The following is a 25617-nucleotide window of genomic DNA, read 5'->3' on the forward strand; positions in this document are numbered from 1 at the left end:
ACGAATGAAATATCTACTTCTTTTGACTAAAGACCAGACTAACATAATACTAACATCGACAGCGGGAAAATAAAAGCAGACCCCGGAACAACCAACCGGCTCGAGGGGACAAAAGTCCAGTACAGTCAAACAATTATCAAAATCTCTTGCCTAGTACATACAACTCATGATCGTCACATACTCTACCCTCACGGCGTGGCTTTGCTCATGCTGATCAGACGCTTCACACCAACCTATTATCTGGGTTAGCCTATTCCTTAAATCAAGGCACACGAAACTTACCATCCAGTTGCCGCACTCATCCGTCCGGTTCGTCATGATGTTCACGTGGATCGAGCGCGCAGTCTCATAGTCGCGCGCTTGAATCGCGTGGGCCAACTGCACCATGTCCGCAACCGTATTAGGCTTGAGCAGGTCCTCGTTGTTCAGGTGGTCGAACAGGAGGTTCAATCGTCGTTCCGCGTCGTCCACCTGCGCCTTGAATGAGGACGGGGCGCGCGACTTCACCCGCTGCATGTCGGCCGACAGGATCTCGTACACGGGCAACGCGTCGGCAGGAATGTGGGAGCGGTCACCAGGGGCTGAGATTTGTTAGTGAAGTCCTCGAATGTGGTGAGCTGACGACTTACGATACTTCGGTGCGGCCGGGGCAGGCTTTTTCTGCGAAGAGGCGGTGCCGGGTCGGGATCCCACGGCCTGGGGCGGGGGTGGTGCATGCTGTTGCATCGGTGGGACATTCGGCGGAGGCGTGCTGGGGGCATACTGGTTTCCTACCAAGGATTGCATGGCGGGCAAAGGGGCGTACGGAGAGGCGGCGGCCTGCGGAGGGGGAGGGACAGGCGCCCGCGTTTGCAGCTGGGGGCTGGCGGCTTGAGCAGCCGGGCTCGGTGCGTACCGGTTGGTGGGTGGTGGCATCGTAGGAGGTGCGTTGTACGGCGAAGGTCCTCGAGGAAGTGAAGCCGGCACGCCCATGGCCGAAGGCGGAGACTGGGGCAGGGAAGCATAGGGGTTGGGCGGAGGAGGCATCGACGAAGGGGTAGGGACGGCCGGAGGCGGCGACATCATTCTAGGGGCAGGGGCGCCGCCCTTGGGCGGAGGGGGCACAGAGGGCGTCCGGCTGACGGGTGCTCCGACTGGGGGAGGAGGGCCCTGCGCGAGGGTAGGAGACTGGAACGGAGCGCTGATTGGTGCGGAGGTAGTGGTAGCAGGGGTAGAACGGCGTGGCGTGGGAGCTTTGGCGAACCCCTCAGGCAAGTCATTCCACGCAGGCAGGTTGGTTGCCGTGGTGTACGTGGTAATGGTGTTGGCCGGAGACTGGTTGGTCGCGCGTGGGGGCGGGGGCACAGTTCCGCCGAGAGGCTGGGCACCATAGGTAGGGGCCTGTGGTGGTTGATATCCGGCAGGAGTGTAGCCGCCGCCTGCGGTGGGAGGAGCGTATGGGTTCGTAGGCTGGGCCGATGCGGAGGCAGTCGGGGGAGCGTAAGGATTGACTGGCGCAGCAGTCGGAGGAGCATAAGGGTTGGCTGGCGCAGCAGTCGGAGGAGCATACGGGTTTGAAGGGACAGCAGCGGGAGCAGCAGGAGCATAAGGGCTGGGAACTGCAGCAGGCGCCGCCGGCGAGAAGGTCCTCGTGGGCTGGTATCCACCCAAAGCGGGCTGAGGAAGAGGCTTGTTGAGGTTTGGCCTGGCGGCTGCGCTGGTTGCAGTCTGTGCCCGCTGAGGAGCAGCTTGTCTCATTGCCAACCGAATACGGTTTCTGGCAATCTCGGCTTCGGGGTGCTTCTCGGGCACAAGATCGAGATACTTTTGTGCGACCTGCAACCGGCCATGGGTAGCAACAACGTCGGCATACTCAATGTATTTGTCGTACAGCGTACTGAGCTTCCAGTCCGATTCCTTGGAACGCTCGGTGTCCTCGAACTTCGTGACTTGGCGGAAGATCGTCACCTTCTCAATCAGGCTCTGCAGAGCACGGACGTGGATCGAGAAAGCAGAGTCGTCAGCAGAGGCTTCAATGGCCTTCTGCTCGCGCTCACGCAGCTCCTCGATCCAAATGGCGACAACCTTCTCTAACTTGGAACCGGCCAAGAAACAGAAGGAAGCATCCTTGCGAAGAGTCTTGTCATCCGAGCCACGGAGCTCCTCCTCCAGGCGGTCACCCAGAGCATCGCAGAGATCAGCAAACTCCTTCTCGTCGGCAAAAGTGCAGAGAGCTGCCATAACCTCCTTCCAGTTGGACAGATCGGCATTGTAGACAACATCCCAAAGGTTCTTGCCCACAATAGATGCGAGCAGGCGCACGTAGTTCGGGCTGTTGGTCTGCTTGGAGAAGTAGTGCTCCTGGGCCTTCTCAATGCATCTATGGCCTCCGCAAATGGCGATCATGAATGCATCCGAGAGGCGATCCTCCTTGAGCGCGACATCGAGAGCCTTCTCGAAGTCACCAAGGAGCAACGCTCTGGTGATGCCGGTATCCGCTTCGGTCTCCTCTCCGTTGAAGATGTGGAAGGGGTTGTTGGTCTTCGCTCCCTTGGAAGCAGCCAGATCAGACAGGAAGTTGTCCCCATCCGCGTTCGTGTCGAACACCGATTGCAAACGACGGTGCTTCTTGGCTCCCGACCCGCGGGATTCCTTAGGCTCCTCTTCGTTGGCCTCGTCATCATCCTCCTTGCCCAAACCCAGCTTGGCCAAGCTATCAGCAGCCTCGTCAGCCTGGTCGGCGAAACCAAGATACTCAACCAGACCCTTGCGGGGGTTCGCAGAGATCAAAGCCTCAATGACCTTCCAGTCAGCCTTCTCTTCCTCACTGGTGGCGTCGGCAGCCCGGGTTTCGCAAATGTTGCGCAGATCACCCTCCTTGAGGGCGTTCTCAAAAGTCTCGGTGGACTTTCCGACTGCCTCGTCAACCTCGAAGGGGGTAATCTTGATCTTGGACGCACGTTGGCCCTTCTCAACCAAGTTGACCGAGACGACTCTGCCTCCGAAACCGAAAGTCGCGCCACATGGCCTTTCCAGCCACTTGGGAGCCTTGGGCAACGAAAAGCTGGAGACCTGGGGTTGAGTCTGAGCCTTGGCGAAGAAGTCCTCACCATCAAGGGCCTGGTTCTGGTCGGCAATAGCCTGGGCAGTTTCGGTACTGGTGTTCTGAATAGTCTGGACAGAAATCTTTCCGTCGAACGAAGCAGTGGCGAAGAAGTTGGGGTTGTGAGGGTTCCAGCGCGTCTGGAAGGTCCAGTTGGTGACAACGGGGAACTCGCCGTAGGCGTGGCCGGTCTGGGGGTTCCAGCAGAGCGTGCGGTTGTCCTTACCGGACGAGAGGAGCAGATCGGGGTCCTGGGCGCACCAGGAGAGCGACAAGACGCCGGACTCGTGACCGCGCAGGGTTCTCTCGGGAGCGTGAGAGTTACGCAGATCCCAAACACAGATCAAGGGATCCGACTCGAGCGGCGTGGCCGTCACCAGTTTCGTAGGCTGATATCAGTCAGCATTGAATCCCCAGTCGACAAGGATAAGCATCTCACCTTCTCTGGATCCCAGGCCACAGCACTGACTGCTTTCCGGCCCATGTTGTTCAGCGTCAAGCTCTCCTTCTTGGTCTTGACATCCCAGACGGTAACGAAGCCTGCACTGCTACCCGTGACCAGAATGTGTGCAACCTTCTTGTTCCAGTCCAAGCACTCAATGTCATCTGCGCGGGCAGCCGTACCTCCGAGTCTAGAGGGGTTTGCGACGTCATTCAAATCGGAGATGTACAGCTAGTCATGACTGTAAGCTCAAATGTTCACCTCTCAAGTAGTTATGAGCAACGTACCTCGCCCTTGGCACCACCAGTGGCCAGAAAGTTGGAGTGTTTGGGGTTGAACTGCAGGGCCTTAATAGCCCCTGAGTGTTTATTGGTCCGCGAGATAACGGCATCACTGCCCAGCAGTCAGCCAACTGAACAATGAGGGCGCAACCCGAGGACAGCACGAACCTGGATCCGCTCAGCAACTTGTCTGCATCCCACAGATCCAAAGATCCATTCTCCAAAGCACCCGCAATCACACCGCGGGAGTTATCCTCGGAATTCGTCCATGCTAGGTCGTTAAAGCTGTCAAAGCACAAGGGTTAGCATGCACCTCCACTACCAAAGCACAAGGAAGCTAGGAAGCGCACCCCGAGTCAGTGTCAATCTTGGCTACCGGCTGCAGCTCGCCGCCGGCCTCGTGGCGGCTCAGGTTGAGATCCCAGAGCTCCAGGCACGTTTGATTGGAGAAGTCGACATCCACAGCGCCGGCGCGAGTACCGGTGGCAATTAATGGCGAGGCAGCTCCAGGAGACCAGGCAAAGGTGGCCGTCCGGGGGATTTCCCTCAGACGCACCATGGTGGAGGTAGAAAGGAGTGGCAGGGAAAGATGAGGGTATAGATTAGAGGGCGACGGAGCTGGCTATTGCGGGGGATGGTTATGTTCCGGCCAGCAAAAGAATGAATAGAAGGGGGGGATAAATGGAAGAACAATGGAAGGTGAATTAGGTCCAGACACCCAGGTTGCGCATATAAGGTAGGGAAAAGTAGAAAAATGGAAGAACCTCCCCTCTCTGACACAAGACAGGAGAAACCGAGGGGTGCAGGTGAGTTGCCAAGTCGACTGGCGATTCGAGGCGTGACGGCAATCAACCAAGTGTCCTCCTCGGGGCCGCCGCAATCCGCTTAACCACTTTAGGGGGAGGAAACACTGCCCGGACCGGCACGTGATTGATATCAGCCTCTCTCCGCGAAAGTCTGGGCATCTCCAGATCGACCGAGCAATGAAGCTTGACGACCAAGCTTAGATCTTCCTAATAAGCTGGGTCCGTGCCCCTGAAGTTTGCCAGTTCAAAAGCGCCGTGGTCCCCTGAGATTATACTTCATTCCCGAAAATCGCCATCCCCGATTGCGCTACGAAATCTCGACCATGAGCGAAAAGGCCCGTCTCAAATGTACTATCTATGTTGGAGGCCTTGACCAGGCCGTGACGATGCAGACGCTGGCGGAGGCATTCGTCCCCTTTGGCGAGGTCGTGGACATCACCCTGCCCAAACCCGACCTGCCCAACTCGAACGAGGCCCATCGCGGCTTCGGATATGTGGAGTTCGACCTGCCCGAGGATGCGAAAGAGGCCATCGACAACATGGACGGCAGCGAGCTCTATGGACGGACCATTAAGGTCGCCGCCGCGAAGCCTCAGAAGGAGAGCAATGAAGGACTAGGAAGCAAGACTGCTATCTGGGAACAGGTGCGCCAACCAATCGAATATCTTATTCCACAAGAGTATGAGCTAATCGCATTCAACTACAGGAGGGCTATTTGGCCAAATACGCGGTCAGCGAGGAAGACAGACTTGTTGCGGAGCAGGGTCCGGCGGGGGCCAGTGACGAAACTCAAGACCCTATGCAAGGCCTGGTGGAAATGGACGTTGCAGGCCCCAAACCTGAATGAATCACCCGAATATCTTTACATGCCACGCGGAGTGCACGGGCAAGGACATTACAAAAACGAAGCCAGGCACCCATAACACTGGCAAAGTACTGCGTCAGAACCCTTTGTTAAAAGCCGTACTATATACACGCGCTGCAACCCTGAGCCTGAGATATGCCGAGCTTTTTCGTCTGCATCCGCCGCGACACCACGCAATCTCCCTGTCCCTCCTGTGAATAGTACAGATCGCCGTCAAAACAAAACGAGGAATCGCCCATTGCAATTTGGATCCAAAATGTGATGGTACATTCTCTAGTGGTCACGGGACTCGGGGCTGTTGCGGTACAGACGGAGGGTCTTGTCGGTCATGAGCTTCTTGGAGCTGGAGTAGATGGCAGCACCGATAGCGACACTGTGACGAGGGGCATTAGCGATGGCAGGTTTTGTGGGGTGGAAGGGGATGATGGGAGGGGTAAGGAGAGGATAGATCATGTTCCATCCGTGCAATGTAGCAAGACAATTGAATCAGTAACTATGCACATACCCCAAGACAACACCTGTAAAGTGAAACGAAAGATGGTTAGCCTATCTGTAGATACCATTGGGCGCATTTGCGCACGAGAAGAACATACCGAGAGGAATCAACTCCGGGGGGATACGCTTAAGGGTGCGCAGACGCTGGGAGATAGTGTGGGCTGGAGCTATGCGTTAGTCCAATTGCGACTTCCAGATTCTGACTCTTGCGAGTTTCCTATCGACGATAGCGCATTGAAAGGGAGCTCCTTACCGCTGTGGTTTTCCTTCTACAATGTCTGTTAGCCATCATGCAACTGCCAAGCCCAATTTTTCCCGGCTCACGCCCACGACGGTCAAGGAAGGGGAGAGGGAAACTTACAGGAGCAGGAAAAGCGAAGGGCCGGGTGGCCTGCATGCGCATGATAGTGGTGGGATACATGGCGATTGCTGATTTGGGGGGTGGATGACCTGGCTAGAGGTGGGTGGGTGGATGAGATGGAGAGGAGATGGGAACTGGGAGGCTCGGATGTGGTGACGGAAGTTGAGCTCATTCGGGCCTTGGTGGCTGTGGAATTGGATCACGAGTTCAGGCTTCCATTCCGGACTGCCTGCATGCCTGGATGACTCAGGCAGCCAACGAAGCCCGGCCGGGTGTTTATGAAAGGTTGGCGCATGAGTGGCTCGCTACAGTAGGCGGTCAAGGATGAAGTTGGGGCCCGGCTGTACTGCTTCACGGGATCATTCCACTCCACCGGCGCGCAAACCTCACCCCCATCTTTCTTTCTCCAAGCCCTCTCTCTCTTGCTTCCTCCCCCCTCTCCTCCCCTCTCCCCACCACCAACCCCCTTTTCCGCTTTCCCCAGCTTTAGGTCCTTTTCAGGCTCTGTCCTTTGAATCGCCACAATGGGTGCCATTCCTGAAGCCGATCCCGATGAGCCCCAGGAGACCAAGCCCTTCAAGTTCGTGACAGGTGAGCTTTCCCAACCCGGCCAAACCCGACTCACTCGGGACCCAATTGAGGTCAATTGCTAACTAGGATACAGCTGGTACGTTTTTATCTAGGTTCCAACTCGACCCGGTCGCTTTGTCGATGGATGAACGAGCACGATGGATTCAATTCGTGGTGGGAAGCTGACAACGTCCTGATGTAACGATATCTAGGCTATGACGCTCGCTTCCCCCAGCAGAACCAGTACGTGATAAGCAGCTCCGAAACCTTCCCTTCAAGCTTCATCAATACCCTACTAACCCAATTGAATAGGACCAAGCACTGCTGGCAGAACTACGTCGACTACTACAAGTGTGTCAACGCCAAGGGCGAGGACTTCCGCCCATGCCGTCAGGTATATCAATCCCGTCGTCCCCTCCTCGGCTATCAAACCCGCACCACCACATGCAATTGCCTTCCATCACAACTCCAAGTACAACCACAACAACAGCAAAGACCTAATACTAACTTTATATCTCCAGTTCTACCACGCTTTCCGCTCCCTCTGCCCTAAGGCCTGGACCGACCGGTGGGATTCCCAGCGCGGTACGTACCCTTTCTCCCTAACCTATCCCAGCTACTAACCTCCCGACCAGAGGCCGGTAACTTCCCCGCTCGCCTGGAGTAGAATGCTATAGTTGGACCTCTGTTAAATTCCATGTGCTTTGTTTATTTTGGTCAACAAATGTACTCTACTACCCTGATTCGGAGCTACCCCGATATTCCGAAGTAACCCACCCAGCGGGAAATGTGTTTTTTTCTTTATCGTTCCCAAGAGACTATAGGTCTTGCTTTCCTCTCTCGCGCGCTGTCTCGTTCAGGTGATAAAGAAGAGAGCTGTATATATACGACGGAAGCTCGCGTAGTCTACACCGCAAAGAGATTCAGTTGTTCGTATTGGCCTTGTTTATCTTCTACTCTCCCTCTCTATCATAGTAGTAGATATGTCTTATCGTCGCGACGAACTAGTTCTCCAATGTCAAGGATGTGCGTATGGCAGATGATACGTGAAGCCTCTGTGAGATCCCTTCTACCCGGAGACATCATACGATGTATTCCTTCAGCCTCGCGGGACAAGGCGTAGTCAGCAACCCATCGTGACTATGTTAGCCAACTCTGAACTCCATGCTATATTCGACAATGCTTATACATTGGCAGGCATCGAATGTCACCAGCCCAATCCAAAGAATGTATCCAATGGCCCTGGGCGTGCGGCCTTGTCTTGCTCATAACTACCACTAACTAAACACGAACGGAACGATAACAAATTGTACTCCATCCTCCAATAACAGCACCACAACACCATCAGTCTAGAATCTCTATATGTCTATTGTATGTCTATTCTATCCAACCGACAAATGCAACCACCTCCGAACCACCAAGCAGTATACAGACCAGACAAAAGCAGAAGACAGAGCAATGGATTATGTACAAGCGATTCTCGTGCCGGAGAACCAACAGCAAGAAAACGAAAAACTTTTATCCACCCAGAAAACAAAACATAGAATGCTTCGCCAAACCCAAACAGACAGTCAAAAATATATATGCCAGACAGGATATCCCCCGCCGGGAGAGAATATGCGGGATATCAAAAGCGGTTTATAGACAGTGAAGAGCACCAGAACCAACAGAAAGAAACAAGACGAAAGGGAGGTTATCTACCGCTTCTCATCAGCAGAAGAAACCCCCTTAACCCAGCGGTAAAGCTTCTTATGCTCCTCAAGGAAGATAAAGGTCGCGATGGTATGCGGCCCCAAGCGAATGAAGCTGGGCACCCAACCCCGGAAGGCCCAAGCGAGGCCCTCCTGGCGGGTGATGTCGCGCAACAGACCCAAAATGCCGTGGGCATGGGCGTGGGCGCTGGAGGCGGTCATGACGCGGGTCTTGATCACGTCGACAGGACTGCAGACGGTGGTGGCGACGAAGCCGGCCATTAAGGAGGCGGAGAAGTGAGTGGCCAGGTTATCGGCCATGCCGAAGCTGTCGATGCACAGCTTCTTGAAGGTATCGTAGGAGGCCAGCTGCGAGGCGGTCATCAGCACCGCGCGCGTCGAGTTAGGCCACACGCCGCGGAACAGGCTGGCCGCGCCCTCAGTGCGCGTCATCTCCACCAGCCCGTGCAGCGCGTGCCGGTAGTTGCGCCGCTGCGCCGCCGGCAGCGCCGCGTCCGACTGCATCCGCACGTTCAGCACGTCCGCCGGGTTGCCCGCGAAGCCCCCGATCAGCCCCGACGTGCACGCGATCCCGATCAGCGTCAGGAATCCCGGCGTCGACCCCGGCGTCGTAAAGTAGTTCTTCAGCTCCTCGTAGATCCCGAATCGCGTCGTCGAGTAGGTCATTTGCCGCAGGATCGCCGCCGATAACTATACAACCCAACCCCTCAATTATCAGCAAATTGTCCCAGACAATAGCAACACAGGAATAAACGTACCCCGCTATACAATCCTCGGAATCCGTCCGTCTTGATCACATGTCCGAACGTGCCCACCATCGAGGTGGGCGCCCCAGGTCCGCGGGTCTGCAATCGAACCTATAATTTAAGTTGTCTCGTTAACACACCAGCAGCTCTTCCAATCGGTATTTGCGATAATCGCAATGCTCGACGGTAGGCCAAAAAACGACCACGTCCCCCAAAAAAGCGAGTCTCGGTAATTCAAAAGCATGGATGCGCAAAATTTACCTTGACTATACACAAGCCACAGCAAAAAAAGTCAGTCACCAGATCAAAGTCATCATCCGTAGAACCGCCACCAGAAAGCGCCAAAACTTACCAAGGTCCAGAGGGTGAGTGACGGCAGCCGCAAAGCAAGAGGCCGAACCACCAAACCAAAAAGGATAATGGATCTTCTTTGCAGGAACCGGAGCGGCAGCCGGCTGGGGAGGCTGTTGAGACGCCCCCAGCTTCGCACTGCTGGCCATCGTGGACATTCCCGCGAGGCGAATGTGAGGGGAGAGAATAAAAGGGAGGCGGAGAGAGAAGTGATAGAGGGGAGAGTGTAAGGAAGAGGAAAAAGAGTTTTGGGGCGGATTGATGCTGATGGACGGGGATGGGATCTGAATCGCCGAACCAACAACTTCTTAATAATAATGAATGAATAATACCGCGATAATACAGAGGCAATACGAGGGTCGGGCTTCAGATAACACCAGATAAACTCGCCGGATTTCAGGGCTTTTCGGCTGCACTAACCGATCTCGGTCATGGTCCTCCAATCAGCTTCTCGGTTTCGACACCGGACAAGCGGGCCAGGCGGTAAGGCCGGTCCTCGGTAATCCTTCGCTAATACGACAAGACAGAGAAGATGAGATGAGATGAGATAACACTAAGAGGGAGGATGAGGGGGACCGTGGACGGAATGAGATGAAGATAAGAAGAGCAATCAAACAGAAATCAATTAATCACGAACCGCAAACCGACCCTCTAATGAGCGCATCCATCCTTCCCCGTATCTACCCAGCTGAGCTGAGCTGCAATCGAACTGCTACGTCACATTGCATACCTCCCCTGCAGGCGCGCTCATTCAACCACTGAGCAGCCGCAAGACACCATACTTTTACCGTCAAGTGCTATCACCGGATCCTCAACCTGGAATCTCACACCTATGAGGGAAGAGAGAGGTTACAATCCTTTGGGGCCAAGAACTTACTTACAAACTATCATACACGTATCCATTGCCCTGCCGTCATCAGGCATCCAGTACTATACATACCAAAAGTCTCTCTCCTTGTGTACAGAGAGGCACAAGCTACCGCAACTCAACATTCAACAAATCGACCAGCTTCTGGCGCAGTTCATCATGTAGGTCATTTGCCTCTGTGTTGGTGAGAGTACGCTCCAGACTCCGGTAGTTGATGCGGTAGCACATGCTCTTGCGCTTCGTCTTGGGGTGGGTAAACTCATCAACCAGGCGCACATCCTCGACCAGATCCCCCGCAACCCCACGAACAATCTCCATGATATCATTCTCGTGGACGGGCTTGGCGCCGCCGGCCGCACTACCGCCACTGGCAGCGCCCGAGGGCAGCCAGAAGGCCACATCCTTGTAGCAAGCGGGGTACTTGGAGAAGGGCTTGAAGCGGGTGATCTGGCCGGCCTTGAACTGGGACAGGAAGCGCTCGTCACGGGACCAGAAGAGGCGGATGTCGGGGATATTGAAGAGAAGCATGGCGATGCGCTCGAGGCCGATGCCAAAGGCCCAGCCCATGCGGTTCGGCACGTCCGAGTTGTTCAGCAGCTCCTGCTTGATGACGCCACAGCCCAACACCTCCAGCCAGTCGCCCTGCCAGAACACCTCCAGCTCCCATGAGGGGCTGGTGAAGGGGAAGTAGGCCTCCACCCAGCGGACCTTCAGGGGCTCGGTCTCCTCCTGGGAGCCCGCAGCGGCCTTGCTGGCCTCGGTGAAGATCTTGATGACCATGCGCTCCAGCGAGCGCTTGAGGTGCGCGGCGACCTCCTCGACCTCCTCGGCACTGTGGAACTCTGCCTGGAGCGGGTTGCGCTCCGGGTGGATGGTGGGGTTGGGGTCCTCGACGACCACGTCGTGAGCAGGGATGCGGCCGACGTCCTCGCGGATATTCGCCGCCGTCTCGCCGGCATGCTTCAGCGGCTCGGTATCGGGCCGCTTCCACAGCATCGCGCCCTCCATCTGGTGGAAGACCGGGTAATGGCTGCGGTCGATCGCATCCCTCCGGTACACGTCCGCCACGACCGTGTAGCCCACTTCCTCCGGGCGGGTGCGCTCGTTGCGGCTGATTTGCTGGAAATACGCCTGCTGGTGGGCGCTCGTATGCGTCCGTAGCACCAGCTTCTCGTTGAGGTAGTAAGTGTCGGTGCGGCTGCGACCCGGATGGTCCGCGGGGAAACCGAGGACGTCGAAGTTCTGGGCCGTGGTCACGACGGGATTCTCCTCCGTGTAGTTTCCGTAGGTGGGCCGGGGGAATTGACTCTCGATCAGCTGGCGCGTGATGGCTAGAGGGTGGTTCTCATCCAGGTAAAGCCGACGACCGACGTGCGAGAGAATAGTATCGGTTGTGTTTGTCCATTCATCGGACTTGTACGATTGCTTGTCAGTGGCCGAAGGTCGCACCGTAGAAGCACCGGCGATGGAAGCTTTGGTGGCATCGGTAGCGCTTGCGCCTGTCCGGCGAACAGCTGTGGAACTCCATTCGCGCCGCTTGATGGTCAACGGCTCCGGGAGGTGCGAGAGCGGAATGCGGAGATTCCTCCGGGAAGAGGCGATGGCCCACCTGCTACTGCTGGCGCGCAGAGCTCGGCCAGTGGCTAGGAGACGCATTTCCAACAGTCTGTGACGAGCAGTGCCGGAAACTGAGCCAGTGAGTTGTCGACTGCTGGAGGATTGTCTGACTGCGGCTTCGGAGAGCTACAAAACATGCCGGGGCGGGAAAACCACAGCCCGAGCGTATTCGCTCCCAATTATCCTACTGTATAACTGGATCATGACCAGGGGACATCGAAGCTCGATCGAACTGTCATCACGTCAGCTTCAAATGTCGGGTCCAAATTAAATCATTGTATGAAGAACATCTAATTCATGTATGCATGAAATTGCCACTCAACAATGTCTACCGATGTGTGTTATTTCGACCTTATCCTACAATCGTTAATCAAGAATGACTGATTACGCAGTTTTGAGAGCTCAAATCGTCATAACTTCCTTGACCATTATGGCCAATAGACCGTCTATTAGACTTCATAACTACCCTGCACTGCCATCCAGGCAAAAGGGTGATGCAAAAAGTCATGACATGATCAGATGTCCTGCAACCATAAACCGCAACCCGTTTCCATGCCAGTCCCAACATGATAAAATCACTTTTCATGAGACAAAGAAGAAACAAAGACACCGACCATTGCTTGTAATATACATAAGTGGGAGGAGAGAGTGGGAAAACAACGCCAGTCCAAGAGACAACAGATAAATGGAAAGTGCACCAAAAGACAGCCCATGCGACACCAGTCGCTGAGTAAATGGTGTATCATACACATGCGTTCGTAGAAAAGATAAAAGGAAAGCGACTATCGCCGGAGCACATATTGCCGGCGGCATGCTCGGATGAATAATCCGTCGCAATAAGGGTTAGGCGAAGCCCCCATCGTGGCGGAGAGAGATGTGGTATATTATACAGATGGGATGAAGATGGGGATTATTGAAGGTAGAGGTGGCATTTGGAATGTTGAGGAGAGATTTAGTTGTTCTTGACAACACCGACCTTGGCAGCCTGGAGAAAGGGGAAAAAAGGTTAGCATCCAAGCTTCGACGCATAATTGGTTAAAACCACATACTCTAAGGACACGGCCGTTCAGACGGAAACCCTTGCTCTGAACGAACATGACCTCGCCATCCTCTCTGCCCTCGACCTTGGTCATGAAGACGGCCTCGTGGACGTTGGGGTCGAACTTTTGGGCGGAACCATCCTCAGCGGGGGCGCTGGGGTCAAACTGCTCGAGACCGTGCTTCTTCAAGGTGCCCATCAAGACATTCTGAGTCATCTTCAGGCCCGAAACGAGATCCAGCAGGTCCTTGTTAGCCTCGGTGGGGGCGGCTTCGAGCTTCTCCTTGGGGACAGCGAGCATAGCACGGTCGAAGTTATCGATACTCTCGAGGAGGTCCTGAGCGAAGCGCTGGATGGCGAAGTTGCGAGAGTTGTCCATGTCCCGCTTGGTGCGCTCCTGAAGGTTGATGAAGTCGGCCTTGGAACGAAGGTATTGGTCCTGGAAGAAATTAGAATAACTGCTGGCGTGAAGACTGCTTCGCTATCGAAATATGCAGTGCATCTGATATGAAAATTAGGTGGCTCTTACCTTCAAGCCAATGATCTCCTTCTTCTTCTCCTCAAGCTCTTTGCGGCAAGCATCCTCACCCTCCTGCGACTCAGCGGCGCCGTTCTCGCCGTTCTCGGCCTTGTTCTCCGTCGAATACAGGCGGGCGGCAGACTGAGGGATCAGCGGGCGAGCGATCTGAGAAAGCTGGGGCTGCGCCGTGCGACGGAGAGCTGGGGTAGCTGGCGTCGAGCGGACGGAGAGGAGAGACCGCTGGGCCTGTCTGAGGAAAGTTCTTTGGAACATGATGAATAAGAGGAGGGAGGTAGATGACTGCCTAAACGGATGGAGAAAAAGGGCAATAGCAATGAAGCAACAAGCAAGCTGAGGTGGTTAAGTGAGAACGAGATCGGCGATAGTGCTCGAAAAAGCAGAAGTTTCGCCGTGCCGACGTCACCTGACCGCCTTGGCCGGCGATATGCGGATAAATATGCGGGCCGACAATCGGCTCCGATCAGTAACTATAGACTAGAGGAGCGGAACGAACGGTTACGTACCTGTAAAGACCATAAGTTGCGCTGTCATACTCACTTCTAGCAAGCTTCCATCCGATGCGACACAGAAAGAATGGCTTTGAAGTACATTGGTTTGAATCCGAGCATAAATCTTGAGGTACACACTTCTCGACAATTGATTGCTCCCGAGTTCAAACCGTACCACCGATGCCGGTCACACATGACAATCACTGCCCATTCCAGTGACAAGCTGCTCCCAACCGAGGGTGAAAGTCCATCTAGTTACAAAGAGACCCTACCCTGACTTGGTTCCGATTTGGTGGTTCGGATAGAAAAGCCCCCACCATCTCTGGGGGCCATGCATAGACGAGGGGAAAGCATGAGAACTCAATCATTTAAAGAGGCCGAGTGCTGCCAAACTCTCGCCTCATCCGCCACCAGTCGGTCATTGTCCCATTGGTACGAGTAGTTTCGGGTGTATAGATCCTGAAGATCCGACCGAGCATCCAGCACAGCTCATCTCGAAACTCGCTTCTCCAACACGGTGTCTTAACCCCTCATTGACGTCTCTCTACAAAATGCCCTTGAGTCTGGATCCCGCATATGCCAAGGCTGTCGCCCCAGCCATAGCGGCCGTCGCCTCGAAGCCAAAGTCCGCGGTGCATGATGTCGAGGCGCGCCGGGTGGGCATTACGGGCCTGTACGAGTCGATCTTCGAGACCTTCCCGGATGTTCCGAGCGTCGAACGGACCGTCCACCAGTTCCGGTCTTATGACGGAGGCATGATCTCTATTCAGCGCTACGCGAAGAAGGACACCGCGTCCACCGCACCTGGACCAGCGATTGTCCACGCGCACGGCGGGGGCATGTTCCAGGGCAGCGTCGATCTGTACCGCAAGGTGTTCCCCTTTCAGGTCGAGCAGAGCAACATCCAGATCTTCTCGGTGGATTACCGGCTAGCCCCCGAGCATCCGCATCCAACGCCGCTCGAAGATTGCTATGCTGGACTGTTGTGGCTGCATGAGCATGCGGACGAGTTCGCCGTGGACCGCAGCCGCATTGCGGTGCAGGGCGAGAGCGCTGGAGGGAACCTTGCGGCGGGCATGGCCCTCCTGGCTCGGGATCGCGGCCTGTCTCCGCCTCTGGCGAAGCAGGTCCTTATCTACCCTATGCTGGATGACAACAACACTGTACCGAACCCTGCGCTGGAGCCGTTCGCTACGTGGACTTATGACGATAACATGACTGGCTGGACGGCCTTCTTGGGGCAAGACGTCGTCGGCACGGACAAGGTCTCACCTTACGCTGCGCCTGCCCGAGCCACCAACCTGGAAGGCCTACCACCGACGTATATCGACGTTGGCGAGCTTGACATCTTCCGGGACGAAGACATCGCCTTCGCAGGGAGGATTGCGGCAGCCAATATCAGTTTGGAGTTGCACGTGTACCCCGGACTGCCCCATGTCTTCGAAATATACGCACCGCAGTGTGAACCTTCCTTGAGGGCCATTGCGAACAGACTCAGGTTCCTTGCCGATTTGTAATGACGCAGACTGGAATAGCAGATTGTGTGCGCTAAAAAAAACAGAGGTGGCCCAACCGACTTAGAAAGATATGATGACGACAATGTGTTTTCTTAAGGACATTGAATTGAGCTATGATGAAGTGACCGGCCCCGTAACTGGGTGAGGTGTAGAGAGAGTGCGTAATTCGGGAGAGCGGAGTGGCTGAGCCCAATAACTACAAGATGGTCAAAGCTTCCGGCTAAGCCATCAGAATGTCTGCACTCTGCATGTTCCGACACGGCTACCGTAGGCAGACGAATATTGTATGTACTGTAGCAGAACAACGGATGAGACGTGTCAAGCAAAGGCCCTTTGCCAGTAGTAGTCACCGAGGCGTTCGCAGGTATAAGCCTTGGATAGGCGAGGCAGGGTATACGCAGGGTTCTCCGACACCCGTCAGCAGGCCGTTTCGGTCATGATGTCCAGGTAACTATCCCAATGTTAAGATAAGCTTAGTATGGTGTAGCACAGCAGGGTCCTGGAAAGAAAGAGGCTCTGTCGATCGTGACATTCACCGTGACTTTAGTGAAGAGGCTTGGAATACAGCTGCATGCATGACTGGACTCAGCAGCGGGGGAGGAACTCTATGTTACGTTCAAGCCAAGCTCGCAATCTTGCCTGCCTGGAGCACTTCCCTGCTGTAACGTGGAGATGCGAGCTACGGTGCAATGCAGGATTTATCAAATATTGCCTGCCGGGGGCGGAGCATCAGCCCCTACTCCTGATGGCGGACTCAATCTGGAGTATGTGGAGAAAGAGTCACCGACCCATGGATTGCTGCCTCGAGAGGGGGAAGTGCACTTGTTGACTTTTGAGTGTCAAAGGAGGTGCCAGGATCAATGCTAAAGCTCACTCTAGTTGCGAGTTGACTACAGTGTGTTAATGATCTCTGCCCGGAGGTTGGGGCTGGCAGCAGGATCCAGTCCAGGATCATTGTCCAGGATGATCCTTCCGATAGTCAACAACCATGGTCAGATCGACTTGCTCGGATGATCTGCAGGAGACAGAAAAAAACACATAAGCAACATCGTCATTGCATGAAATTGAGAAGAGGGAGAAGCGAGGGACGGTGGCAAGCTAAAGCGGTGCCAGTCTCATCAGCCACACGAGTTCGGCGAGACCGTGGCGAGGATCCGACCGACCAGATGAAGAATCGAAGCGAAAAAGCGTGCATGCGTGCAGAGTCGATCGCCAGGGACAGATCCAGATCCAGAAGGGCCGTCCGAAAGAGGAGCGTGGAGGAGGAGAAAGAGGGAGAGAGTCGCAATCCAGACAGGGCAGTGCAGTTTGCAATCTCCACTCGCCGGAAAAAAGAGGCGTTTTGCTGCGCCTCGTCCGGGAGAAGCGACGGAGGCGGACGAAGACAAGACAATTGTAACAATGAGAATTGATCCGATAATATAAAAGAAGCATCCCAGCACGCATGCAGGTTCTTCATCCTAACTGGTACAACCACTGCAAATCTCTGAAGCAACTCTCCAATCAGACTCAAGGAGGTTGACGACCGCTCCTATCAAGTGAGAAGAGAACTAAGCGCCGCCGGTCTTATCGCGCGAGTGGCAATCAACCACTCCTCTTCCCGAGTCTATCTCCATCTCCATCTCCTATATCAATCAACCTCCTCCTCAAACCAACTCATTCAACCACAACCACACCTCTACATACACATACAACCGTTCAAAATGGACTACACAACCCCACCGCAATCCCTCACCTCCTCCCCCTCTATGCCAACAAAATCAACAACAACAACAACCCGACCAACCCTATCCCTCGACCTCACCAACCTCCCAGCGCTAAGCCAACCAGCAACCCCAACCAACACCCTAATAATCACGGACCTAAACGACCTTCACCTCTTCGATCCTCCCTCTCTAAGCGCCCTCCGCAACACCCTCAACAACCTCGCGCCACTAAACTCCTTCTCCCCACTCCCCTCCCTCCGCCGCCTGCTCTGCTCATTCCACACCGCAACAGACGCCCTCTACATCCGCAAACTCCTCTCCGACACCAGCACCAGCACCACCACTAATCCCCTGAAAACCCACACAAACTTTTACTCAACCAAACCCCTCAACCCCAAGATCTACTTCGGCGAAACCACACCATTACAGACAGGCCACGACGCGCGCCCAAAACTCCTGGCCGCCCCCCAAGTCGACAAGCTCTTCTTCATCAGCCCGCCGCCGTCGCCGCCGCATGGCTGGGTCCTCCGGCAGGAAGATCCTCCCAACAAGGAAGTCCACGCCAGTGACCTCGCGCACGCGCTCTCGAAGCTCAATACCGAGATGGATTTGTCACTGGCACAGGGCCAGAGCCAAGGGGCGCCGGAAACGCCCGTGTCGGCTGTTTCGGATAAGCAGCAGCTAGGGCAGCAGCGCACAGGCAGCTGGCCCACCAGGCGCAGTCGGAGTAGTACGCTGATCTATCACCCTGAGGATCACGGTGGGAGTCCCGGGTTGCCGGCGGTGATGGTTGAGGATATGAGTAGTGAGTTGTTTATGGATGAGGATGTTGAGATGGGGAGTCCGCTTGAGGTGGAGGATGGGGATGAGGAGATGGATGATGAGGGCGCGGGGATGATGGGGATGTCTGTGAAGCGCATGCCGCCGAAGACGGCGAGGCCGCCTGTTGAGTTGATGTGATGTTTTTCTCTTTTGCTTTGCTCCCGGGAGATGGTTTGGGATTGTTCTGAGATTGTCTTATTGGCTCGGTGTTTGAGGGAATGGCGTTCTTGAGGCTTGGTTTGGTTGGCATGGTTGGGTACAAGACATTTCATTACCTACATATTGCATTGAATTGCGATAGTTTTTCATACTTCATCTTCTTCTGTGGAGCTTTCGTTGTTATTTAATTCCCTTCGTGATTTATAATCTGACGTGCACAGAATGGAGGTGTCGATTACAATTACTTTTTTCTAGTCCATTAAACCAGCTCGAATAAACTATCAAGGGTTTACGTCAGATACTGCACTACCAGACCTACTAACCACAGCTACCGATTCACAGCAGAACACCAAGCAAACTCAGTCAATTCCTTGTGTATGACATAAATTCGGTCAACCCTGTTTGTTTGTATGTATGTATATGTGTATGTATGTGTTAAGACAAAAGGCCGAGCCGGAAAACAGAAAAGCAGAACACGCCCCCTCTCGCACGCCCTGACCATGAAAATTCTGTAGTAACAAACAAGAAGAAAGTGAGCAAAGAAAAGGGGCAAAAAGCAAAGTTGAAAGTACAATTCCTTTGATGATAAATCCCGTGGTGAAACTCCGCCCGCATGCTGGAAATGGTAGAAGGTAGATTGAGCAAGGAAGTGAGTGGTTAGTCGGCTTTCGTGGTTTGAAGGTTTTCTTTTGGTGGGCTCGATGGTATCATTGTTTTTGCGGGTTGGGTTGTTGGGAGAGGGATGGTGATGGTGGATGGAGGTGTGGGCTCAAGTCCTTAGAAAGATTGGCGCAGAGCCCGCCCTGGGTAGACGCGGTTGTTCCTCAAAGAAAGAGAGAGCCATACTACAGGACACACCGTCCATCAACTCACATCACCGTCTAAAACCCGTAGCCACCGCCATAGGGCGTGACACCGTACGGCGTTGCAGCACTGGCGCCCCAAGCACTGGCTCCGCCGCTTGCATAGGCCGTGAAGCCACCATCGATACCCTCCGGTGGCTCATAGCCATCGGGACTGCGCACACCCATCATATCATCGTCATCACCACCCATCATGCCATTGCGATCCGCGCCGCCCTCACCCGAGCCGGACAGCGACGAAATGACGGAGGCCAGTTTGCGCTGCATCACGATGATACTCTGCTGAATGATCATATCGGGATCGATCATGCCGATACTCTCGACATCGATGTAGAAGTTACTCGGTTGAGCGTCGTAGTCGAACGGCTGGTCAGGCGGATTGGCATGTTCCCAAGCCGAGTTCTGAGAAATAGGCCTATTGTTCAAAGATTATTAGCCGACCTCATCTCCCTCATCGTCCACTGGCCTAATGTCCCGCTTCTTCGTCTTTCCTTGATTCCTAAACACTCGAAAGAGAAGGAAAAAAACATACCACTCCTTCGCGGCATCCTCCTCATACCAATAATCGACATGCCGCAGATTATTATGCGGGTCATACTCGAACCCAACAGCAGCGGTAGGCGCCCACTTCGAATGCTCCTTGGCGATACCTTTCTTCGCGATGCAAGTCATCTTCAACTCCTGGCCGCGCCGCAGCTTACAGATCAAGGGACCTTTGCCCTCGGGGTCGGTGATGACGGGGTTGCCCACCCACTCGTTTGCGCGCTCGCCGCTGACGGCGAGATCGCGGGCGTAGACACGCATGATCTCGTCGCCGGTGCAGCGCGCGTGCAGGGTGAGCGTGACGCTGCAGCGCGAGCAGCGGTCGTCGCATTCGCAGTCGCGCGTGTACTCGACGTCCTGGTCGCAGTTCTTGGAGTTGAGCGGGATCAGGCCCAGCCGGTGCGCCAGGAACTCATCTGGCAGCACCGACGTGTTCTTCTCCACCTCCACCAGGTCGATCGCCATCGTCGGGATCTCGGCCAGCATCGTGCGCCGGAGCGAGTTGGCGAAGGCGAGGTCCACCGAGCTCAGTTTGAAGTCTACGCGGTAGGGTTCGGCCTGTTGTGTTGTAGGTGTTAGTTACGAAGCCAAGACGAGAAAGCTGTGGTCGAGGTGAGGGGATGAAGGGAGGTGTTGTGTTGCTGTGCTGCTTTTGCGTGGTAGATAATGAAAGCCGGCCTGCATGTCAATTGATTGTTGCTCACCTCGCGGACCGTCACTTGGGGCCCGGTGGGCTCGATGTCCATTTCGTATTCCATGTTGATGCTTGTCTAGCTGTTGGCGATGAGGCCCGAGGTTATGGCCACACACCGGAAGGATTTGGGTTCGGTAGATGGGAAGTTGAGTTGGAGATGGCCTCGATGAGGCAATGCGAGAGAGACTGGGCTTGGGAGAACTGAAAGGCGGAAGCTGAGTTGCGCTTGACCCGATATGGAAGTCCCCTGCAAGGCCGGGCCCAGGTGTCGATGGCACGTGAAGGCTGGCTATGAAGTAGTGAGGGCTTGCTGGTTTTCACATATACTGATTATATTATTACAAGTACACGAGAATCAGTTGAGTTCTATCTCTGGTTCAATTATCATATTATCTCAAGTGTTGTTAGTCAATTCTGAGGTTGTAATAACGCGACCCCCGAGGCAACAACACCTTGCATCAAAGAGTTCTATGTGAGAATATCGAGAACATTCAGTTGCAAGCCAAGTAGCTATGATTATGCGAACTCATGCTGTGCAGCAAAGTCTATAGATAAAATTGCCCTGAGCACAAGACTCAAACACGAGCAAGATGCTATTGGTATCCAAAAATGAAAGCCAACTCCAAGCAAAGGATCCCATCCCAAGTCATGTCTCGAGGACAGTCACTTTTTCTGCTCCATCCGTCGGCAACACAGCCGTACTCCTCTAACAATCTATACTGGCGCTTGCTCGTGAAATCTATAAGAGTGAAAGTAATATCAAGGACGGATGGAATGACAAGAAAGACCATATTCGCGCCTCTCAGCATATTGTGTGTTCGCAAGTCATGCGCAAAAGCCAGCGGCTGCCACCCAATCGTGTCCAGAAAGGAAAGGAAAAAAAAAGTAAGATTATAAAAAACCCAAAGCATTACAGCCAACGGGCGGTAGGAATTTCAAGCCAATCGATGCAAGTAAATCAGAAAACAGCTTTTCCTTGGCTAGATCATTCAAGTCGTCATGAAAGCTCGAGGCTTCCTTGCAGGGCGGGGGAAAAAAACCATCGCTACCTCCGCATGGAGCTGCGATTGAGCGCTTCCAGGAGCTCAGGTCTGCTAGCCAAAGCATCGGCAGCCTGCTTGTAGGTAACCCATTGCCGTTTCCGCTTGTGCATCTCAGGCCACTGTTCCTCTTCACGCTCCACGGTAACCTCGAAGAATTGGTAGGAGGCCTTGGGGGCTTGGGTCGACAATGAAGACGAGGGGCGCATGTCGGGTATTTGCCCCAGATCTTTATGCACCGTACATATTACTCCGGCCTCCTCCCAGGCCTCTCTGCAGGCGGCTTGTTGGGCGCAGTTCTCGTCCGTCTCCCACCCGCCTTTGGGGAGCACCCAACCGCCGCGGCCTGCGGACTGAATCATCAAGACCAGGGTCTTGTCCGCAGACAACGGCACGACACCGGCGACTAGTCGTTCGCCTTTCGGACCGTACCCTGAAACACAAGCGATGTTAGCAGGGTGACGCGAAACCAGAGGTACCAAGATAGCCGGAGAATTCCCATTGGTAGAGCTAGGAAGAGCGGAAATGGATGCGAAGGGATCAACGTGCCTCCCGGGTGCATTACTCACGTTGATTTTTGCGTCCCACACGGGACTCCATTGAGCGAGGTTGTTCCGACATGACGGATCAAATGAAAATATAAGGTTGAAAGATAATTGAGAAATTTCGAGGCCACTCCAAACAAAAAGTCTATATAGCGGAGAGAGAGGGTGGGCGACTGTTGTAGGTCGTTCCTGGACTTCACGCGACACTCGTGTCAAAGAAGAAAGAGGTCCGATGCGACGGGATGAAGCGACGACGACCAATGACACTGACTGAAACTAGCCTGTCAGTGCTGGAGGTGACGTAGAAATCTTCGGACAACGGAGAAGGTGAAGCAGAAAGGTCCAGCCTGGTGTACGAGAGCTGGCGAACAACCTCTCGGTTGAGATTATTTTCCTGACGCGAAGAAGCGAAGCGGGTAGTTGGGAAAGAAAGCGGCGGGATTTTTTTTCTTGCGAGTGCAAAGAAAAAAAAAAAAAGAGCTGAGAAGGGTAGGAGCAGAGAAATCAGGTATCCCCGTTCACTCCCGCGGCGGACGGGAACGTCGAAGAAGATGAATGAAGACAAAAGGACATCATAATCGGAGGGATAGCGAAGAAATAGGGAAAGGCGGATTTAGGAGGGAAAGTGGACGGAGGGGACGGAGGCAGAGAGGGGAGGGAGGAGGGGGGGGGGGCAGAGGCAGAGGGAGGGGAGTGGAGGCAACAGAGAGAGTCTCAATTAATCAATCAATCAATCAGTCAGTCAGCCAGCTTTGGGGGGAAAATCATGGGCGGCGCGCCCCGGCAGGCACTGGAAAGACATTCGAAAGACCGATTGTCTTTGCCCCGGAGCGGACTTGCGCGCGCACTCCTGGGCGGTACCGGTTGGATACATACTGTTGGGGCACAGGGTGCGCTGAAAACCGTATTCTATGTATTACTGAAACCTTACGGACAGTTCTGGTCCGGTTCTCGGTCCAAGACCCCCCAAGTCAGGTACGGTTTGATGAATTCGATGGATTGCGACAGCCTATATTGCCTCCTCTATTTCCGATGACTCTAGCTCTTTCTCAGGGTTTTATTAGACGGTGGCCAGATCCCAGGTCCTATATGTCATGTACTGTACAATTCACCCCTTTCATCTCATGTGTCCTAGATTTGGACTCATTTCTTCTTTTTTTTCTATTCCTTTTTCAGCTTCGTTGAAACTGCTATTTTGCTTAGTCGATTGTGGAGTATGAATCAAAGTCAAGACCAGTAGTAGTGTAGTGATTATCACTTGAGCAGAGGGGCATTGTTCTCGTTATAAGCCCACTGCGCAAGACCTACCTTATACTTATACTAGTCTACTTGGAGTCAATCTCCGCAGCTTGACCGCAATTATTATCTAGACTATTATAGTCTAACTGAGATCATTTTCTCTGCGTGCTCTAATTGACATAGGGTTCCACAGCAACCCAGAAGAACAACCGCGAGATCCCACACGCGAACAACACCGGCGCGCAGTCGCACACTGACCGATTATAAATAGGTGGGATACCCGCTTGTGTCCTCGGATATAGTAGTTGTAGGATGAAGGTGAGGGAGTTCAGAAACCTTTACCGGCCCTGGATCAGACTACAATCTTTGGTGGTTAGGGCTCCAAGGGGGTCCAAACTCCGATAGTCGACGAAGCAAACCCCCGGCAATCCCGGACATAATGGCAGAAAAACTAAGGTTGACTTTTACTAATTGATTTAGCAACCGCAGGCGAGGGTTCCCATAGTTTAATTTTAGATGATCTCACAACCGCCCATCATTGTTTCTCTCTGGCTCATTGTGCGTCATGCTTCCCCATCTCTGGTTTAGAATTTGGAGTTCCCGTCCTTTCGGTACCTGTCTCGCCTATCGTCCATTCTCCTCTGGGTATTTGACCCTCCGTTGAACGGACCGGACACTGTTTCGCTTTCCGCCTGTCTACTGATTCGTGTAATGAAAATCCCATTCCATTAAGGGGAACGGGGTCCCTCTTCAAGGGTTATCTTCTATAGATTGGGCACGGGCGACCCTCACCTGCCCAGCAGCAATAGCATCTCTTCGCTCGAATGAGCTGGCACAGGATTTCGTACTTGCTATGTGTGTTTGCACTCGTCCCAAAGCAGCAGTGACTTGGTTAGTTTTAGCTTAGCTATTGCTGTTGTGTGTCTTTAGAGCTGCATGGGGGTGCAATGAGCGGTGATTGATTTGTCCGTTTTTTTTTTTTTTTGCTTCGTTTCATGAGTTTCTATTGCTCTCACGCTCGTGCATACAAGCTTTAGATTGGATACCATGAGACGCAGCGGCATACACCCTGCATACATACATTAGGTGTCACTGGCATTCCCAGCAAATGAAAGCCGAAGGGGAAAAAAGGGTTTGCTCAATCGGAGGATGCGGGGCACCAACCATAGCCAGACAGGGCCTGACTCGGCCGGCCTACGACTTCCACCTGCGTTGGTTGCATGGTCGAAATTGCTCTCGGACCGGGCCTCGTCAGAGATTGCGACTCAAAATTAACATGTAAGAGAGAAAACGGCGGTGATCGTGGTGATTATGGTGGTGAGAGAGAGAGAGAGCGAGAGAGAGGCATGTGGAGCAAAGCCTCCTTCCATCGGCATGCCCTGAACGGTGGGCAAGTAATGTACCGTACCTGTCCGCTGCACCCAAACCATGAATGAATGAACCATAGAGTTCAATCCAAGCGTCCTGTTGCTCGGACAATGTGGGACTGAATGCGGTGAAAAGGGCACTACTACTACTGAGGGAAGTCCTGCATATCAGTACGGGATAGTGGCTTCAGGACAACTGCTCGGTGGCGATTGGATCTGGACGCGACAACGCAGCAGCGATCTGTGGGAGAAGTGCGGATCCTCGAGATCCTAGCATAGCATCGCCGGCCGACGCCCGTTGTTTGATGCACTGTCGATGCTTGGACGTTAGGGGGAAGATGCCAGCACGTGATGTCATGCGGTCCGGGGAATTCCCAGTGATGAACAAACAGCATCAGCATCGATAGAACCGGAGGAGCTACAGCAGCAGCACATCACTACACATGATCTGTACTACATCTCCCATCGCTTCCGGTTGCTCTTGAAGAAAGGGGACACTTGGCCAACTTCCACTTCCATCCAGAAAGTTCAGGGACGGGTCTCAAACTTACCGTATGGTAAAGGCAGATCATCATACGGCGGCTAACAATACCGGTATTAAATGCATCCATTCTCTTAGTACCAGGGTGTTCTTGCTGTCGCTGATGATAGGGGGCAGTCCATAGTTAGGGCGTACAGTAGTAGGAGCTGTAGCTCTCGGTTATTGAATGGAATTGACATCCTTCTAGAGACGATGAATGGGATGTGTTGGCACTGTGCTCTCTCTTCCTCCGAGATAGTCATCCTCCCCCTTCGTCAGTGGCAACAAGCCGGCCACCACCAACGACAAAAGTACGGGGTTAAAAGAGTAGATCTCTG

General features: G+C 54.0%; 11 protein-coding genes across 11 annotated transcripts; 4 read left to right on the forward strand and 7 right to left on the reverse strand.

Annotated features, from left to right (window-relative positions):
* Positions 1–16: 16 nt before the first annotated feature.
* sec31 (putative protein transport protein (SEC31)) lies at positions 17–4604 on the reverse strand. The gene is made up of 7 exons (XM_025693250.1): positions 4156–4604; positions 3974–4090; positions 3812–3917; positions 3522–3755; positions 630–3471; positions 283–581; positions 17–233 (listed from the first exon to the last, which is right to left on the reverse strand). Exons 1-7 carry the CDS (start codon positions 4362–4364, stop codon positions 189–191), a joined length of 3852 nt encoding a protein of 1283 aa, XP_025556958.1. The 5' UTR covers positions 4365–4604; the 3' UTR covers positions 17–188.
* Positions 4605–4934: 330 nt separating this feature from the next.
* BO97DRAFT_333408 (RNA-binding protein) lies at positions 4935–5458 on the forward strand (the record flags this gene model as incomplete). Its single annotated transcript, XM_025691357.1, has 2 exons — positions 4935–5255; positions 5318–5458. 2 exons carry the CDS (start codon positions 4935–4937, stop codon positions 5456–5458), a joined length of 462 nt encoding a protein of 153 aa, XP_025556959.1.
* Positions 5459–5749: 291 nt separating this feature from the next.
* On the reverse strand, positions 5750–6392 carry BO97DRAFT_439618 (uncharacterized protein; the record flags this gene model as incomplete). Its single annotated transcript, XM_025697996.1, has 5 exons — positions 5750–5849; positions 5982–5994; positions 6070–6132; positions 6225–6240; positions 6333–6392. The coding sequence occupies 5 exons, from the start codon at positions 6390–6392 to the stop codon at positions 5750–5752; spliced, it is 252 nt and encodes an 83-aa protein (XP_025556960.1).
* A 464-nt stretch (positions 6393–6856) lies between these two features.
* Positions 6857–7569, forward strand: BO97DRAFT_333749 (cytochrome c oxidase subunit VIb; the record flags this gene model as incomplete). Its single annotated transcript, XM_025691373.1, has 5 exons — positions 6857–6923; positions 7115–7145; positions 7215–7296; positions 7424–7487; positions 7538–7569. 5 exons carry the CDS (start codon positions 6857–6859, stop codon positions 7567–7569), a joined length of 276 nt encoding a protein of 91 aa, XP_025556961.1.
* Positions 7570–8162: 593 nt separating this feature from the next.
* On the reverse strand, positions 8163–9926 carry BO97DRAFT_402300 (putative mitochondrial dicarboxylate carrier). Its single transcript, XM_025694469.1, has 4 exons — positions 9713–9926; positions 9622–9626; positions 9373–9471; positions 8163–9304 (listed from the first exon to the last, which is right to left on the reverse strand). Exons 1-4 carry the CDS (start codon positions 9858–9860, stop codon positions 8600–8602), a joined length of 957 nt encoding a protein of 318 aa, XP_025556962.1. The 5' UTR covers positions 9861–9926; the 3' UTR covers positions 8163–8599.
* A 367-nt stretch (positions 9927–10293) lies between these two features.
* Positions 10294–12283, reverse strand: BO97DRAFT_402302 (phenylalanine--tRNA ligase). Its single transcript, XM_025694470.1, has one exon. It carries the CDS (start codon positions 12233–12235, stop codon positions 10688–10690), a length of 1548 nt encoding a protein of 515 aa, XP_025556963.1. The 5' UTR covers positions 12236–12283; the 3' UTR covers positions 10294–10687.
* Positions 12284–13007: 724 nt separating this feature from the next.
* grpE (mitochondrial nucleotide exchange factor MGE1) lies at positions 13008–14193 on the reverse strand. Its single transcript, XM_025690178.1, has 3 exons — positions 13765–14193; positions 13246–13674; positions 13008–13181 (listed from the first exon to the last, which is right to left on the reverse strand). The coding sequence occupies exons 1-3, from the start codon at positions 14026–14028 to the stop codon at positions 13149–13151; spliced, it is 726 nt and encodes a 241-aa protein (XP_025556964.1). The 5' UTR covers positions 14029–14193; the 3' UTR covers positions 13008–13148.
* Positions 14194–14678: 485 nt separating this feature from the next.
* On the forward strand, positions 14679–16066 carry BO97DRAFT_15279 (alpha/beta hydrolase). Its single transcript, XM_025690179.1, has one exon. It carries the CDS (start codon positions 14816–14818, stop codon positions 15779–15781), a length of 966 nt encoding a protein of 321 aa, XP_025556965.1. The 5' UTR covers positions 14679–14815; the 3' UTR covers positions 15782–16066.
* Positions 16067–17206: 1140 nt separating this feature from the next.
* On the forward strand, positions 17207–18755 carry cbpA (putative calcineurin binding protein). Its single transcript, XM_025694471.1, has one exon. The coding sequence runs from the start codon at positions 17485–17487 to the stop codon at positions 18445–18447; it is 963 nt and encodes a 320-aa protein (XP_025556966.1). The 5' UTR covers positions 17207–17484; the 3' UTR covers positions 18448–18755.
* A 606-nt stretch (positions 18756–19361) lies between these two features.
* BO97DRAFT_327169 (DNA-directed RNA polymerase II core subunit RPB3) lies at positions 19362–20632 on the reverse strand (the record flags this gene model as incomplete). The annotated part of the gene is made up of 3 exons (XM_025691324.1): positions 19362–19746; positions 19864–20432; positions 20579–20632. Coding segments are annotated over 3 exons (1008 nt in total), but the record flags the coding sequence as incomplete, so codon positions are not given.
* Positions 20633–21130: 498 nt separating this feature from the next.
* Positions 21131–22701, reverse strand: BO97DRAFT_381524 (NUDIX hydrolase). Its single transcript, XM_025693251.1, has 2 exons — positions 22178–22701; positions 21131–22041 (listed from the first exon to the last, which is right to left on the reverse strand). The coding sequence occupies exons 1-2, from the start codon at positions 22227–22229 to the stop codon at positions 21614–21616; spliced, it is 480 nt and encodes a 159-aa protein (XP_025556968.1). The 5' UTR covers positions 22230–22701; the 3' UTR covers positions 21131–21613.
* Positions 22702–25617: the final 2916 nt, after the last annotated feature.

Source organism: Aspergillus homomorphus (genome assembly GCF_003184865.1).
Source record: "Aspergillus homomorphus CBS 101889 unplaced genomic scaffold BO97scaffold_1, whole genome shotgun sequence".
Lineage (NCBI taxonomy): Eukaryota > Fungi > Ascomycota > Eurotiomycetes > Eurotiales > Aspergillaceae > Aspergillus > Aspergillus homomorphus.

Excerpts from the sequence above, each read along its gene's own strand:
- grpE (XM_025690178.1), bottom strand. The coding sequence starts at position 14,028 with ATGTTCCAAAGAACTTTCCTCAGACAGGCCCAGCGGTCTCTCCTCTCC. Across the intron at positions 13,675-13,764 it reads AGGAGATCATTGGCTTGAAG|GACCAATACCTTCGTTCCAA; the intron begins GTAAGAGCCACC and ends AATTTCTTCCAG. Across the intron at positions 13,182-13,245 it reads TGAACGGCCGTGTCCTTAGA|GCTGCCAAGGTCGGTGTTGT; the intron begins GTATGTGGTTTT and ends CCCTTTCTCCAG.
- cbpA (XM_025694471.1), top strand. The coding sequence starts at position 17,485 with ATGGACTACACAACCCCACCGCAATCCCTCACCTCCTCCCCCTCTATG.
- BO97DRAFT_402302 (XM_025694470.1), bottom strand. The coding sequence starts at position 12,235 with ATGCGTCTCCTAGCCACTGGCCGAGCTCTGCGCGCCAGCAGTAGCAGG.
- BO97DRAFT_402300 (XM_025694469.1), bottom strand. The coding sequence starts at position 9,860 with ATGGCCAGCAGTGCGAAGCTGGGGGCGTCTCAACAGCCTCCCCAGCCG. Across the intron at positions 9,305-9,372 it reads TCCGAGGATTGTATAGCGGG|TTATCGGCGGCGATCCTGCG; the intron begins GTACGTTTATTC and ends TGGGTTGTATAG.
- BO97DRAFT_15279 (XM_025690179.1), top strand. The coding sequence starts at position 14,816 with ATGCCCTTGAGTCTGGATCCCGCATATGCCAAGGCTGTCGCCCCAGCC.
- BO97DRAFT_381524 (XM_025693251.1), bottom strand. The coding sequence starts at position 22,229 with ATGTCGGAACAACCTCGCTCAATGGAGTCCCGTGTGGGACGCAAAAAT. Across the intron at positions 22,042-22,177 it reads TGTGGGACGCAAAAATCAAC|GGTACGGTCCGAAAGGCGAA; the intron begins GTGAGTAATGCA and ends CTTGTGTTTCAG.
- sec31 (XM_025693250.1), bottom strand. The coding sequence starts at position 4,364 with ATGGTGCGTCTGAGGGAAATCCCCCGGACGGCCACCTTTGCCTGGTCT. Across the intron at positions 3,918-3,973 it reads AAGTTGCTGAGCGGATCCAG|TGATGCCGTTATCTCGCGGA; the intron begins GTTCGTGCTGTC and ends ACTGCTGGGCAG. Across the intron at positions 3,472-3,521 it reads TGGCCTGGGATCCAGAGAAG|CCTACGAAACTGGTGACGGC; the intron begins GTGAGATGCTTA and ends GACTGATATCAG.